General features: G+C 44.6%; 1 protein-coding gene across 1 annotated transcript in view; it reads left to right on the top strand.

The window, feature by feature from the left end:
• The first annotated feature begins 4,883 nt into the window (after positions 1-4,883).
• Positions 4,884-16,697, top strand: part of LOC141111248 (indolethylamine N-methyltransferase-like) — a 61,028-nt gene continuing 49,214 nt past the window's right edge. Inside the window, exons 1-2 of the mRNA XM_073603391.1 lie at positions 4,884-5,077; positions 11,063-11,270. Coding sequence (XP_073459492.1) covers positions 4,927-5,077; positions 11,063-11,270 — 359 coding nt within the window. The 5' untranslated portion in view covers positions 4,884-4,926. The remainder of the gene's footprint in view (positions 5,078-11,062; positions 11,271-16,697) is intronic.

The raw sequence follows: 16,697 nt of genomic DNA, 5'->3' as shown, positions 1-16,697 counted from the left end.
GTGCAGGGCCAAATGGCGAGTTTTGCTGACAAGTATGCAACTTGATGTTGAGAACGCCATTAAAGTCATTCTGGCATGCTGCGTTCTGCACAACTTTCTGCGGGACAATGACAGAAGCAGTGTTGAACAGGAGCCCAGTAACCAAGCTCAGAGGGTCCAATTTATGGACTTGCGTTCAACAACACGTGTCATGAGCATTCAAAACAAATTTGCTGAATTTTTTTTTTTTTTAATTCTTTTTTTTTTTTTGTGCCACTTCAGCAGACTCTGATAGGGAAGCTTATATCACCATTCCGGCTCATTGCTATCCCAATTCTTGTCACATCATCATATCTAAATGTATGCAGTGATAAAGGTATAACAAACAAATATTTCCCATGTATATCATCTTTAATACCTCATCTAAAGCCCTATCTACCCACCACTCTCCCCTCCCCCCCCCCCCCCCACCTCTGCGTATTCGCCCTATAAAGAGACTTTAATTAATCTACTTCCCTAATAAACCTCTTATCTCAGCTCCTCGGAATAGCACCACGATCTTTTAAACTCCCTCCAGCCAGCCCAATTCGCTCTAAACCCTTCATTATTGTCTTTGAGATTTGTTCTTAGGCGCTCCAATTTATAAGTTTCCTCAGCCGCGTTAATCCAATCCCATATTGGAGGGCTTTCCTCCTCTTGCCAGTTCTTAGGGATGAGTTTTTTGGAGGTGCGGTATCAAAGTCTCCTTATATTGCCTCACGTCCCCCTCTACTTCATGAAACAGCACCACCCACGGAGCTTCCCTGATTTCTTTTTTAGTGATTTTTTTTATGTAATGAATAATCTTTCTCCAATATTTTCTGATTTTGGGACAAAACTGTGTGTCACGTACCTGGTAAGTAGAGCCCGGAATGCAGGGAACGGCCTCTCGTATACCTCCGACTCGGGAACCCCTGGTAGTGATGACAGGGGCTCGAGAGTGCGAAGGGGCACAAGTGCCTGACTGGAAGGCTGGAGCAGGGAGCTGAATCAGGTAATCTGCTGGAACTTGTCCTGTAGTCCGGCAGCAGGATGCAGGCAGCAGGGAGGTGACCCGTAGTCCAGCAGCGGGATGTAGACAACAGGGAGGTGTCTTGTAGTCCAGCAGCAGGATGAAGACAGCAGGGTACAGGCAAGCCGGGTCAGACACTGGCGGGCAGAGCAGGTACAGAAGGTAAATCCAGGAGAGTAGTCAAGTCCAAAAGCTGAGATCAGGGCGGGCAGAAAACAGAGTAGTCAAAGTCCAAAGCCGGGATCAGGGCCGGCAGCAAAGGGAGTAGTCAGGAACAGTCCAACAGGTATCAGGTAGCAAATACAAAGTAACAGGGCAGTAGGGGTCTTCAGGAATGCTGTAGACCGGACAGCAAGGCAGCAGTGGAACAGTCCCCTTTAAATAGCCTCCTTTGGCGCCAAGTGCTGTTACAGGGGGCGCGCGCGCGCTCCCGTGCGCCCGTTCGCCGCTATTGGTGCTATTGCACACGCGCGTACGCCTATTAGCGACATTGCCGCTATTGCGCATGCGCGTACGCCTATTAGCGCTATTGACGCTGTTGCCGGATGGCGCTTTTATGCACAGGCATTCCTTTAAACTTTAGTTTGCTGGGGTATTTGCAAGAGGGCTTTCCCTGACACTGTGCCATTGTCCCAAGTTCACCACAACCTCGCCAACACTGAGCTGATCTATCCTTTTGATATTTACTGATTTTGTCAGGAGAAGCATACCATCTTGTTAAACATTTATAGTTCATTTCCACGGTTTTGATGTCAACCTCTGAGCCATGGGTCAGGGTCAGTATTTTTCCAATGCTAACGTTGTCCCTCTGTGACCAACTCCTGTTCCCATTTCCTAATATATGGCGGTATTTCCACCTCATTTACCTTCATCACCAGATTATAAAACTTAGAGATCGTATTTTTTATGTTGTCCGCGCAGCACAGCCTTTCCAAAGGAGTCAGCTCGTCTCCTGATCTGATAGGGTGAGGAAGACTCTGGATAAAGTGATACAGATGGAGATACCGCCACTCATCTATCAACCAAAAATTATTATTGTGTTTTAAAAGTGAGAGAATTTTCCCTTTTTTTAATATGTCTCTTAACTGTGTCGTGTCTTTTTTTTATCCAATTCCCTCCTATTACCTTTTCCCCGGTGCAAAAAACTCATTATCTTTTAACCCAATTAGTGGGGAATTATAACTCCCATTTAACTGTTTATACATTTTGTCCCATATTTTTAAAACATTCCGTGTGAGTGAAGGTGTGTTTACATCAATTGTTCTATAGTGTGGTGGATTCCATATTATTTTTCCTAATTGTGCCCTACTAAGTGTTTTTTCTATCTTGACTCATCTTTTTTCATTCTTTTCCTTGGCCCATTCCACAACTCTCGACAAGACAATAGCTTTATAATAGCACTGGGTATCTGGAACCGCTAAGCCTCCCCTTTCCTTTGCCTGTCTTAGAACTGCAAAAGAGACTCTCGGTTTTCTATATTTCCATATTGCATTCATAATTATTGTTTTTAGTTTTCTAAAATAAGATAAAGGCAGAGCCATTGGCAACATCTGGAACTTATAAGAAATCTTTGGTAAAAGAACCATCTTTATAATGTTTATCCGGCCTATCCATGATATGGGCCTCTGAACTATTCTATTGCACTCGGTTCTAATTTCATCCAGTAATGCTATAAAATGTGTTTTGTAGATCCTATTCATGGTATTTGCTAATTTAATTCCCAAATAATTCAGTTCCCTCCTCCAGGCAAATTTAAATTCCGTTTTCAATGTTAGTTCTTCTATCTTACATAATGGAGGCTTCTCAGCAGCCTTCATCCGCCAGGGCTCCACGGGCTCTCACCCCGCACGGTGCTCGGCTGGTCCCTGGGTGCTCCTCCATGAGATCACACAGACGCTGCGTCAGGCCCCTCCCCTCAGGTGTGCACACCCCTCACGTCCACATCGCAGCCAAATACCTTACTGAATTTTTTCAATCCCCTGATGGAGAGGTATCATGGCAGAATGATTATGTGTAAAAAAAAATAAAATTGGAATACATTTAGCTTTACTATCTTGTGTTTTTTTTTAAATAAAGCATTTCCAAATTGAAGTTTGTTCTTTTTATGACCATTTTTCAATGATTGTTCAACAAGTCCATTTGACTCTGCCTTTGGACAAGCGTATGGCAAGCATACGCTTGTCTGAAGGCAGAGTGCGAAAGAGTCCTTTGCACTCTGCCTTCGAGGGCAAGCAGAGTGGAAAGGAGTGCTGGTGTGCATCATATAAAACACAAATTGAACAAATTTATTTTCAGGCAAAAAAGATATAAAAGGTTGGGATCACAACTGGTGATAGGTGGGGGTGGATGCTTGCTCACCATGGGGATGTGGGGATTGGGGACGGGGTAATGCCTGGGGCTGGCGATCATGCAAAAAATCCTGCTGGTAGCAGGGTATAGGATATGAGGGATTAAAATGGGAGGTGGAAGGTGAAAATTCACCATAGGAGTGTGGAGTATACAATGAGATCTGGGACAGGATAGGTGATGGTTGGCATTGAGGAGGGGGCTGATATTGAGAGAGGGGGGTGCTAGCACTGCTGAGGTCCCGGGGTCTCGGAGATCTTGCTTCTAAAGTTTGAGATCTCACAAAATCTTGGAAAGAGGGGAGAGGAGAGGACATTTTAATGAAAACAGGTGAGTGTAATGATGTGCTGCACATGTGCAAGGCATAGGATGTTTGAGCCTTATCTTGTCTGTGCACCGTACAACATTACATCTGCCTGTTGAAAAAAAAGCCTTTCCCTAAGATCTCATGAGAATTTGGAGAGGGGAGGGTATTATTTTATTCTCAACAGATAAGTGTAATATGGTACGGTTAAAAACAGCCAAGGAAAAATCCAAGGAAAATTCCAAGCTCTATTTACCGACCAGCCTGCGACCAACCAAATTAACCTGTTTAACGGTATGCGTTGAAAAACAGGGTTTAGTTGGCACACATTTGCAAATAAATGCGTAAGCTACAGGCTCCACCAAGGCACCCTGTTACTTGTAGTCCTACCTCTAACTTTTAAGAGGCTCCACAGTGGAAGCACATGTATTCTGATGGAGGGCAGATGGACTGAAGGGAGCCCACCCCTTCTTAAAGGCTCAGGGGCACACTGAACACCCAGCACGTAGCACAATGGCTGCAAAGGTGTCAGTGCGCTGCCTGACCAATATATCAACAGTACAAAAAGGTAAGCCACTACCCCTACCTATAACTGCCCTTTGCAGCAAAGGGGAATTGGAGGGCAACATATGTTAAAAACAGCGAAAAAAAAAATCCAAGTAAAATACCAAGCTCTACTTACCAACCAGCCTGCGACCAACCAAATTAACCTGTCTAACAGTATGAGTCAAAAACAGGGGTTTAGTCTGCACAGGTTAATTTGGTTGGCATATGTTGCCCTCCAATGCTCCTTGCTTCCGAACCGTAGGAGGGACAGAGTGCTGAGACTGGGGAAACAGTGGAGGGGGAGGTCTGCTTTAAATAATAAAATAGGCAATGTGCATGAATTGCATAGATGTATTGCATATGTTTCTTTTTATTTTGCCTTGGCATACATTTTAATTGGTCTTCTCATAAAAAAAGGTGTGCAAATGTCCCAAGACTTCAAGACTTCTTTCTTTGTTACTTTCTTTCCTGAAATAGCTTCTTCCTCTACTATTTAACATGCACATACTCATAATGGCAATCATAGTTCAGTCAGCTGTATCCCCATGACTGCTTCGTAAATATGTTTATGATAATATTGATTTACATACTAATAAATGTACATACTTTATTCTTGTTGAATATAAATATAACTTCAACATTAGTAATGTTTAGTGGAAACCAAAGAGGTGAAGTGCGGCTTTTTTAGCATTGCAGGACAATGGATTCCACAACACATACATTTTATCCCGAACATGGAATGGATTCCAGAAAGCATTTGGATGTATATTGCTCAAATAAGGAGGGCATGGTCTTTGCAGATGATTTTTTAACATTTCCAATGGCCAATCTTCACTATCAGCTCAGTACAGGTATGTACAGCTTATACTGATATAAAGAAAAAAAAACACATTTTAAAAAATCTAAGAGTATCGCTCACATAAGTAAAATCTTTTACTTTTGTTTGTTAATGAAATTACCTGGAGGAGCCTATCAGGAGTGGGAACCCCCATAGTTCTTCCTCATAGCTTCCTCTTGCTGGTAGCGGGGGAATGCTTTATTTTTTACTCAAAAATTAAGCTGCTACTATGGAAAAAAAAAAATGCCCCTACTTTGGATTTTTTCACATTTTGTTGCATTACAATTTGCAATTTAAAGGGATTTGATTGAGATCTTATGTCACTGATGTACATAAAATAATCTGTAATGAAATAACAAAGATCAACATCATTATATCGATTATTTACACATTCAAAAAATGTTGGCCTTCCTCTGGTGCAACCCATGACCCTCTGAAATTACGGTATTTGTAAATTTAAATCATATCCCCTCTTCTCAAGCGTTTCTTCTCCAGAGAGAATAAGTTCAGTACTCGCAACCTTTCTTCATCATAACTAATATCCTCCAGTCCCTTTATTACCTTTTTTGCCCTTCTCTGTACTCACTCCATTTCCAGTACAGAATTATTGTTTTATCTCTGGAGTTGATCCCCTTTTTAATGCGTGCCAATATTCTGTTTGCTTTGTTAGCAGCAGCTTGGCATTGCATGCCATTGCTGAGCCTATCATCTACTAGGACCCCCAGGTCCTTTTCCATCCTAGATTCCCCCAGAGGTTCTCCCCCTAGTGCAGTGGTTCTCAACCGGGGTTCCGCGAGAGGTCCCCAGGAGTTCCACAGCGATCTGACTGTCAGCCGCAGACAGCTGACAGGAGGATCGCAGACACAGGTAGAGATAGGCAGGGAAGCGGCTGGCATCCTATTGGCTGTAGCACACTGTTCCCTGCCGGCCCCTCCTCCCCTCCTGTCCTTATCGAGTGGTTGTATGTGACATAATCTGGTAGGGGCCGGGGGGAGGGGAGACAGTGCACCACTGGAGGAGATATGAAATGAGTTCTGAAGCCAGAAGAAGAAAGCCGGTACTGAAGTGTACCCAGCTGTGTCCCCCCGCAATGTGCCCAACAGTCTGTACCATGTAATGTCCCTTGTCATGTCCCCTACCCCATGTAATGTGCCCTTCCCCATGTCATGTCTCCTGTCATGTGCCCTGTACATGTAATGTGCCCTGTCCCATGTATCGTCCCCTGTCATGTGTCCTGTCCCATGTCATGTCCCCTGTCATGTGCCCTGTCCCATGTAATGTCCCCTATCATGTGCCCTGTCCCATGTCATGTCCCCTGTCATGTTCCCTTCCCCGTGTAATGTCCCCTGCCACATGTAATGTCTGCTGTCATGTCCCCTGTCCCATGTAATGTGCCCTGTCCATGTAATGTGCCCTGTCCCATGTAATGTCCCCTGTCATGTGCCCTGTTCCATGTAATGTGCTCTGCCCCATGTAATGTGACCTATCCCATGTAATGTCCCCTGTCATGTCCCCTGTTCCATGTAATGTGGTCTGCCCAATGTAATGTCCACTGTCATATGCCCTGTCCCATGTAATGTCCCCTATCATGTGCCCTATCCCATGTAATGTGCCCTGTTCCATGTAATGTGCTCTGCCCCATGTGATGTGCCCTGTCCTATGTAATGTCCCCTGTCATGTTCCCTTCCCTGTGTAATGTTCCCTGTCATGTGCCCTGTCCCATGTAATTTCCCCTGTCATGTGCCCTGTTCCTTGTAATGTGCTCTGCCCCATGTAATGTCCCCTGTCCCATGTAATGTCCCCTGTCCCATGTAATATGCTCTGCCCCATGTCATATCCCCTGCCCCATCTAATGTGCCCTTTCCCATGTAATGTCCACTATCATGTGCCCTGTTTCATGTAGTGTGCCCTATCCCATGTAATGTCCCCTGTCATGTGCCCTGTCCCATGTAATGTCCCCTGTCATGTGCCCTGTCCCATATAATGTGCTCTGTCCCATGTAATATCCCCTGTCCCATGTATTGTCCCCTGTCCCCTGTAATGTGCCCTGCACCATGTAATGTCCCCTGTCCCATGTAATGTGCTCTGTCCCATGTCATGTCCCCTGCCCCATGTAATGTGCCCTTTCCCATGTAATGTCCACTATCATGTGCCCTGTTTCATGTAATGTGCCCTGTCCCATGTAATGTCCCCTGTCATGTGCCCTGTCCCATGTAATGTCCCCTGTTATGTTCCCTGTCATGTGCCCTGTTCCATGTAATGTGCCCTGTCCCATGTAATGTTCCCTGTTCCATGTAATGTTCCCTGTCCCATGTAATATCCCCTGTCCCATGTAATGTCCTCTGTCATGTGCCAAGTCCCATGTAATGTCCCCTGTCATATGCCCTGTCCCATGTAATGTCCTCCATCATGTGCCCTGTCCCATGTAATGTCCCCTGTCATGTGCCCTGTTCCATGTAATGAGCTCTGCCCCATGTAATGTGCCCTGCCCCATGTAATGTCCCCTGTCATGTACCCTGTCCCATGTAATTTCCTCTGTCATGTGCCCTGTTCCATTATATGTGCTCTGCCCCATGTAATGTCCCCTGTCATGTCCCATGTAATGTCCCCTGTCCCATGTAATGTGCCCTGCACCATGTAATGTTCCCCGTCCCATGTAATGTCCCCTACCCCAAGTAATATCCACTGTCATGTCCCCTGCCCCTGTAATGTCCACTGTCATGTCCCCTGTCCCATGTAATGTAGCCTGCCCCATGTAATGTGCCCTGCCCCATGTAATGTCCCGGTCATGTGCCCTGTCCCATGTAATGTCCCCTGTCCCATGTAATGTCCGCTGTCATGTGCCCTGTTCAATGTAATGTGCTCTGCCCCATGTAATGTCCCCTGTCATGTCCCATGTAATGTGCCCTGCCCCATGTAATGTGGCCTGTCCCATGTAATATGCTCTGCCCCATGTAATGTCCCTTGCCATGTGCCCTGTCCCATGTAATTTCCCCTGTCATGTGCCCTGTTACATGTAATGTGTTCTGCCCCATATAATGTCCCCTGTCATGTCTCATGTAATGTGTTCTGCCCCATGTAATGTTCCCCATCCCATGTAATGTTCACTGTTATGTCCCCTGTCCCATGTAATGTTCACTGTTATGTCCCCTGTGCCATGTAATCTCCCCTGTCATGTCCCCTGTCCCATGTAATGTCCCCGTCATGTCCCCTGCCCCATGTAATGTCCCCTGTCATGTGCCCTGTTCCATGTAATGTGTTCTGCCCCATATAATGTCCCCTGTCATGTCCCATGTAATGTGTTCTGCCCCATGTAATGTTCCCCGTCTCATGTAATGTTCACTGTTATGTCCCCTGTCCCATGTAATGTTCACTGTTATGTCCCCTGTGCCATCTAATCTCCCCTGTCATGTCCCCTGTCCCATGTAATGTCCCCGTCATGTCCCCCGCCCCATGTAATGTCCCCTGTCATGTGCCCTGTCCCATGTAATATGCTCTGTCCCATGCAATGTCCCATGTACCCCTCCCCTTTTTTACCCTCTCTAGCCCTGCGATAAAGGGAATACCCTTGAATGGTTGCCAGCCAATCATGAAAGGTGGTGAACCACGCCTCTGAAATTCCCACAAAATCGAAATCCTCCTCGTACAATAGTATCTCTAGTTCTCCCATCTTGTCCGCCAGGATCCTGACACGTAGTTTAGACTGGTCGCATACTCTCCTCTTATTGGGTGTTCCGAGATTTCAAATAGGACTTGTTACTACACTTACCTTGGGTTTGTGTGCTTTAGTCAACCTAACACTAATGACCCCAATACTACCCTCTGGAATATGTTCAGCGCTGACTATCTCTACCTCTGGACGCTCCCCCCCGTCGCCTAGTTTAAAAACCATTCTAACATTTCAGCCATCTTTACTCCCAGCAGATCTGCACCCTCCTCATTTAGGTGCAGTCCGTCCCTTCTATAGAACTGGTGAGCGACTGAGAAGTCAGTCCAGTTCTCCAGGAACCCAAACCTCTCCTTACTACACCAGCTCCTCAGCCACTTGTTTACTTCCCTAATCTCCCTCTGCCTTTCTGGTGTGGCTTGATGTATTGGTAGTATTCCTGAGAATACTACCTTAGAGGTCCTTTTCCTCAATTTAGCTCCTAAGTCCCTAAAATCATTCTTTAGGACACTCCATCTGCCTCTGACTTTGTCATTGGTGCCAACATGCACCATGACAGCCGGGTCTTCCCCAGCCTCTCCCAGTAATATTGGGATGTTCCAGCCCAGGATCGGCCTCCCTGGCACTTTTCCCTCTATCCTTCCTGACTGTCACCCATCTACTTTTTTCTAGTGCCTGCACTTCTTTGTCTCCACCCGCCTCTGTGCTGTCCCCTGCTGGCACCTGCCGAGTATGTTCCTGACTATCCTTTAGTATGGAGGGTCTTCTCATGCAGTGCTGACAGTTGTTTCCCTAGATCCAGAACCTGGGCTCCCAGGGAAACAATGTGCTTACATTTTGCACAGCAGTAATCACCCTCGATCAGATGATCAAGGAACGCATACATGCCGCAAGATGTACACCGAGTCGCATCTCCACACCCGCTGGACATTGTACCTACTCATTTAATGAGGATTGGGGATTATAACCTGTCCAAATTAACGAACAACTAGCTTCCTGACACTAATACTCAACAATACACAGGTACTCAACAATACAATACACAGAAACTCACAGCCCACGTGCAATCGAAGCCCACGTGTACTCGCAACCCACGTGAACCCGCAGCCCAAGTGCACTCACAATACTCAGGTACACACAATACTCAGGCACTGCCAGTACTCAGGTACACACAATAACCAGGTACATGCAATACCCAGGTACACACATTACCCAAGTACTCACAATACTCAAGTACTCACAACACATACATTTATATAAAACCCCCACAATATTTATTATACAATTGAAAAGCCAAGCTAAATTTTAAATGCTTTAAAAATTACCCTATATGAATCATAATTACTTTTGGGCAATTACTTTTTCTGGTGTAAGCAAGTCCAGGTGGAAAGTTTTAGACAAGTACCAGTTAGGGTTATTAATAACATTTATTATGAAATGCTGTCTTGGGTGCCACCTCGATGGGAGGCAAATGACAACTTTATTAGGCCTCTGTCTCATTTACTCCATCCAATGGCACACTAAAGGGATGGAGAATTCCAACTTGAGGTACAGAGGTCAACAATGACAGCCTGATCCAAAGAAGATTATTTTTTTTATCACTTTTTATGTATTTGCTTCAATACATTTGACAAAGGTCAATTCACAGATTCACACATTCATCATCATACTTGTTTTCAATCTTTAAATGAGAAGCACAAATGTAGAGGAAAGTGATTATATCACATATTGATGGTGATTATTTATTTAAAGCGGAGCACCGCCAAAATTTTTTTTTTTAAAAGTCAGCAGCTACAAATACTGCAGCTGCTGACTTTTAAAACATGGACACTTACCTGTCCAGGGCGCCCGCGATGTCGGCACCCGAGGCCGAACCGTCTCTCCGTCCTCGGGTGCTGCCGCCTCCATCTTCGGTAAGGGAATCAGGAAGTGAAGCCGTGCGGCTTCACTTCCCGGTTCCCTACTGCGCATGCGCGAGTCGCGCAGCGCAATACGGATGGTCCCTGCTGTCTCTGGGACCTGTGTGTTTCCCAGCAGACAGCGGGGAGGGAGCAGGAAGTGGCATAAATAACCGCAGATTCTGCGGCTATCTATGCCGGAAGTGGGTACAGATACCTGTAATATAAAGGTATCTGTACCCCCCTCCCCCCTGAAAGGTGCCAACTGTGTCACCGGAGGGGGGGAGGAATCTGATGAGTGGAAGTTCCACTTTTGAGTGGAACTCCACTTTAAAGCTATATTTGTCTAATCTAATGAAAAGGTAAAATATCTTTTTTGGCAGTGAAATTAGATTCAAGGAAAATAACATATGAATCTGTAATATCCCTGCAGGTCGAGTTAAGGGTACATTTGTGACTGACATCAGTATTGGTTCCTTCATTCACCAACTCTATTCTGCCTCCAATTCCTTTGAAGAAATAGTCATATTAAAATTAAAAGAGAAATGTATCATGGAATTGAGAAGATGGGTACATGACCGTACCGGAGCATATGATTGGTCGCATACATCATCAGCCGCAGCTGAATTAGAGGGAACGAGGTAATGGTCAATAATGATTCCTCACTTTTTGGCTTCTACATTTTAGCTGACAGAAGATTGTTTCTTTGAAGGAAACTTTGATTGTTTTTGAGTATTTTTCATTTACTAAGTTATTTAACATTAATTTTTTTTCTCATGTTAGCTATCAGCCCCTTTTCCCTGGAACATCATGACAGCATACAATAGGTTGTGGCTCTGCCCTCGCAACCTGATAGGACTGGTTAACTATAAATCAAAGACAGACTACAGCATTCTTAATGGTTCTCACCTAATTAGGACTGAAGTCGCGAGGTATCCCTTACCGCATATCGCCCCAGCATGATTCAGCCTCTCCTGGGTGGAAGTCCTTCCTTTATAGCCTCTAAATAAGCTACATGTTCAGAGTACTATTCTGCTGGTCTGGGGGCATGGCCTGTCAAAGAAAACTTTAACCTCCCTGGCGGTATGATTGTTTCTGATTTTAGGTGCTGAAAGCGGTACAATTATTTTGCACAGAAATTTGGCGTTTTATATTGTAGGCCTGTAATTCTTAGGAATAGTTCACTTAAATCTGTCCAAACAAGAGTCTAGTAGACATCCTGGGTATGATAAAGTTTGAAAAACAAAATAAAAAATTATAATATAATAAATAACTATAAATAATTATAACAAATAATAATATAATAATAATAAAAATTATATAATAATGTAATCAAATCAAAAACACTGAAATTTGCTCAGTTGCAGAATTTTAGCTTTCGTTACTTTTAGTGTTTGATGACGGATCTCCCCACAAATCACTATCGCTCAATTCTGCAAGTGATTCTAATTTATTATCGCTTTTTTCTAGCTGCTCTAAAACCACTTTTGATGTAAAGAGACAGTTTTGGTTGCTATGGACAATCTCCAGTTTCCTGGCAGAAAGAACAGTTTTATATATATAAAACTGCATGCAGGACACTGGGCAGACCACTAGGGACAAAGGGGATGTGTAATTATTTGATACAGTACTGTAATCTATACTGTGTGTTTCACTTTTGAATTTACCGCAGAACTCCGTCCCCGTGCGTCGCAACGCTCGCATGGAACGGAGCTTGGCACTGTGAATCGAGCGAGACACAGCGGCTCGCCGATCACAGCGGGGAGACATCGCAGGATCCAGGGTACAAGGTAAGTATGCTCTTCCTGGATCCTGCGATGCAAGCCCGAGTCTGGCTCGGGGATACCGCTTTTGGTATAAAAAATCCAACCCGAGCCAGACTCGGGAATACCGCCAGGGAGGTTAAACAAGATTTAGAGTGAGTGGCAGTGTTTCCCCCTTGTTTTTCCCTTTTTTTCTCTGTTTGTTTGTCAGTGTTTTCTCTGTATCTGTTTGTGTTGTGGACAGGAAGTGATGCGTTCACTGTGGTCAGGTTTTTCCTGGCTTGCTCTTTTTCAAGTTGGTGTCGGGAGCTGAGCATGCTCGGACAGTGATATTGTCACTGATGGCCAGGGGTGCCAGTTTTAAATGTATTTAAGGCATATTTGGGCAGCACTTGGTGGTGTTCTCTATTAATGCCTGCTGGAGGCGTATGTGGTAATTTTCTGCAGGTGTTAATTCCCACTTTATGGCATTCACCTGGGCTCTTCCTATCTCAGGTTCCTTCTCTATGCTTGCTCTGGGATCAATGTACCCTGCTGTTTTTCATTTCAGTTTGCTGCTTTACCCTGTCTTGTTGGGAATGCTGCCCAGTCAGACAATTCATTGCCTGTAAGGTAAGGGATTAGGTAAGTCATGAATATATTGAAAAAAGGAGAGCATCTGGTCCCAATGCTGATGTAATATTTACAGCCCTGCAAGGACCTCAAGATGGAGGGAGCCCTCTAAAGGCCAAAACAAGTCGTATATAGTCACAGGCATTCCAGTCAATGTTAATCATAGTAATCTCACCTCTGATTATCATTGCTCCTCATCTACAAATCATTGCAGGCTACCAGACCTAACAGTTGCTTGGTTTGTGGAGGAAAGTCATTGCCTGCTAAGCCAGTATGTCAAAGTTGCTTGGAGGAAGCTGCAACAGAAAAAGAAGCAGATGTCAGGAAAGTAGCAACTTTGATTAAAGAAACAGCCAAAGAGTAGATACATGAAGTCTCTACTCCTCAGTCATATGTATCAAGGACCTGCAGTTAGGGGAGGTAGGTGAGGCAGAGCCTCACCTGCCATGAACATAAAAAATTCCACAAAAAAAAAATACCAAAAAAAAAAAGATCGAGGGTCATAGCTCACGACCTGGGGTCACAGAGACCTATCCCACCACTGGTAAATGTGGGTCTCCTGTCACCTCTAGTTCCAGAGATACGGCCTTCTTGTACAGCCTGTCAGAAGCTACATACAGAGAGGCCAGTTTATAAAGGAACTGCAGTCTGCTCACATAATTTGTAATAAAAACATCTTTGCCATTCTGAAGTGTCCCTCCAACCACTTTGCATATTATTTTATATATACTGTGTTTCTGTACTTGCCAAATATGCTGCAGAAATCTCCCTCTACTGAGTCTGGCTGCATCCATTTTAACTGTGGGCAGCTGACGCTGCTGCCTGTTCACTTCCTGGATTTACACAGAGGCACACCTCCAGCTCTGCAGCTCTCATTGGCCCTCTTAGGACTCATCTCCCCTCCCTTCCTGGCAAACTTTCACAAGGTCACTGTGGCTTTTGGCCGCAATATTCTACCATCCCGAGGTGCACTGTTAGAGCAGGGACACTGTGCTATCCGGGAGAGTACGGGAGCCCATGTTGACTCATCAGCTTGATGCAGTGCAATAGATACAGTATGCCTGTCTTTTTAATACACATATGAGTTGATTATTTACTTTCAATAAACCCAGGTGTTCTTCATACTGTACTTAGTTTGGTGCCCCCTTGTGTTCGTTTCTTGTATTTCTACACAGTATTGCTTCGCTCTATGGGGTGCTGCCACTGTTGCATCTGCCACTTATGTGATGTCTTACATCACTTCTCCCTTTTGAGATTGGGTCCTGCGTCATTTCCGGTCTGCCGCATCGGTGGTTTGTGCCCTCCGGCCCAGCGAAGATGTCCAAAGATGGTGGGGATGGTTGAGCAAGCACACCCCTGTGACAATTTTCTGGGTGTCCACCAATCGGGAGTGCACTGGGGGAGGAGCCTGCCCCAATATCCTGGGCCTAATAGGTCTTAATTGACCTTAGGGGATGGGGGTGGCCTCAGGGAGCACCTCACTATAAATGGCTTGTGTGTTTGGGATGGTTCATTTTACGCCATCTTGAACACATTTGTATTCATGTATGTATGAATACAGGCACATGTAGAATTTTGGTTTTGGTATGGAGCGTTTTTGGAATTGGTTTCTCCCCACGGGCCCAACAGACCTTTACCACCAACTATTCCCTTATGAGCTTAGTTAAAGGTGAAGAGATTTTTTTGATAACTAAGGTTGTTTTATATAAACACACTATTTTGTACTATCTCTGTAAGTGCAATATTTTTTACAAATGTGGTATGAAACAATAAGACCATATATAACTCAGTAAAGTTAATACAAATTTCTTTGTGCATTTTTTCTTGTTTTCTCTATGTATGTAGGATTGCTTCCACTGTATTCAATGTATTCCTGCTTCATATGTGTTTAGTAGGAATGTCTTTAAGATTAGGATGTAAATTGTCAAGACCAGACAACTTTTAACTTGTTGTCCAATAAAGATTTTCTATCCTTATATATACATTTTAAACTGTGTGATTTCTATTGCTGCAACAAAGTCCCATGGGAGATATCTTTCCACTAGTTAGTACGGAACTCAGGCAACCCGGTAACAGCCAAGTATCTGTGCTGGGAGTGCGCAGTGCAGCGTTATCCCAGCACAAACACTGATACGGATACAGTATCTCACAAAAGTGAGTACACCCCTCACATTTGTGTAAATATTTTATTATATCTTTTCATGTGACAACACTGAAGAAATTACACTTTACTACAATGTAAAATATTGAGTGTACAGCTTGTATAAAAGTGTAAATTTGCTGTTCCCTCAAAATAACTCAACACACAGCCATTAATGTCTAAATCGCTGGCAACAAAAGTGAGTACACCCCTAAGTGAAAATGTCCAAATTGGGCCCAATTAGCCATTTTTCCCTCCCCAGTGTCATGTGACTCATTTGTGTTACAAGGTCTCAGGTGTGAATGGGGAGCAGGTGTGTTAAATTTGGTGTTATCACTCTCGCTCTCTCATACTGGTCACTGGAAGTTCAACGTGGCACCTCATGGCAAACAACTCTCTGAGGATCTGAAAAAAAGAATTGTTGTTCTACATAAAGATGGCCTAGGTTATAAGAAGATTTCCAGGACCCTGAAACTGAGCTGCAGCACGGTGGCCAAGACCATACAGTGGTTTAACAGGACAGGTTCCACTCAGAACAGGCCTCGCCATGGTCGACCAAAGAAGTTGAGTGCACGTGCTCAGCATCATATCCAGAGGTTGTCTTTGGGAAATAGAGGCATGAGTGCTGCCAGCATTACTGCAGAGGTTGAAGGGGTGGAGGGTCAGCCTATCAGTGCTCAGACCATACACCACACAATGCATCAAATTGGTCTGTATGGCTGTCATCCCAGAAGGAGACAAGCAGACTAAGGACATGGATTACTGGTACCATGTCCTGTGGTCTGATGAGACCAAGATAAACTTATTTAATTCAGATGGTGTCAAGCCTGTGTGGCAGCAACCAGATGAGGAGTACAAAGACAAGTGTGTCTGGCCTACAGCCAAGCATAGTGGTGGGAGTGTCATGGTCTGGGGCTGCATGAGTGTTGCCGGCACTGGGGAGCTACAGTTCATTGAGGGAACCATGAATGCCAACATGTACTGTGACAAACTGAAGCAGAGCATGATCCCCTTCCTTCGGTGACTGGGCCACAGGGCAGTATTCCAACATGATAACAACCCCAAACACACCTCCAAGATGACCACTGCCTTGCTAAAGAAGCTAAGGGTAAAGTTAATGGACTGGCCAAGCATGTCTCCAGACCTGTGGGGCATCCGCAAATGGAAGGTGAAGGAGCGCAAGGTCTCTAACATCCACCAGCTCTGTGATGTCGTCATGAAGGAGTGGAAGAGGACTCCAGTGGTAACCTGAGAAGCTTTGGTGAACTTCATGCCCAAGAGGATTAAGGCAGTGCTGGAAAATAATGGTGGATATATATAGTGGAGCGCTAGTTTGGATCACAAAAAAAGTTAAAATGACAAAAAACAGATGTATTCAACCATTTGTTCGGGTCACATTACGTTCAGAATAGTACCGAGAAAGACCTCAATAAGTATCTGTTTGCATAGAAAATCTGAGGATCAAATAGAGAGTCCCAAACAGGTGGTGGTGTCCACACACCGCATAGATGAATTGAGAGAGGCAACACACAATAATAGGATCAGAAAAATTA

The sequence above is a fragment of the Aquarana catesbeiana genome, linkage group LG10 (genome assembly GCF_042186555.1).
Source record: "Aquarana catesbeiana isolate 2022-GZ linkage group LG10, ASM4218655v1, whole genome shotgun sequence".
Taxonomy (NCBI): Eukaryota; Metazoa; Chordata; class Amphibia; order Anura; family Ranidae; genus Aquarana; species Aquarana catesbeiana.
Note: the sequence above shows the minus strand (reverse complement) of the source record. Positions and strands in the feature narration are given on the sequence as shown.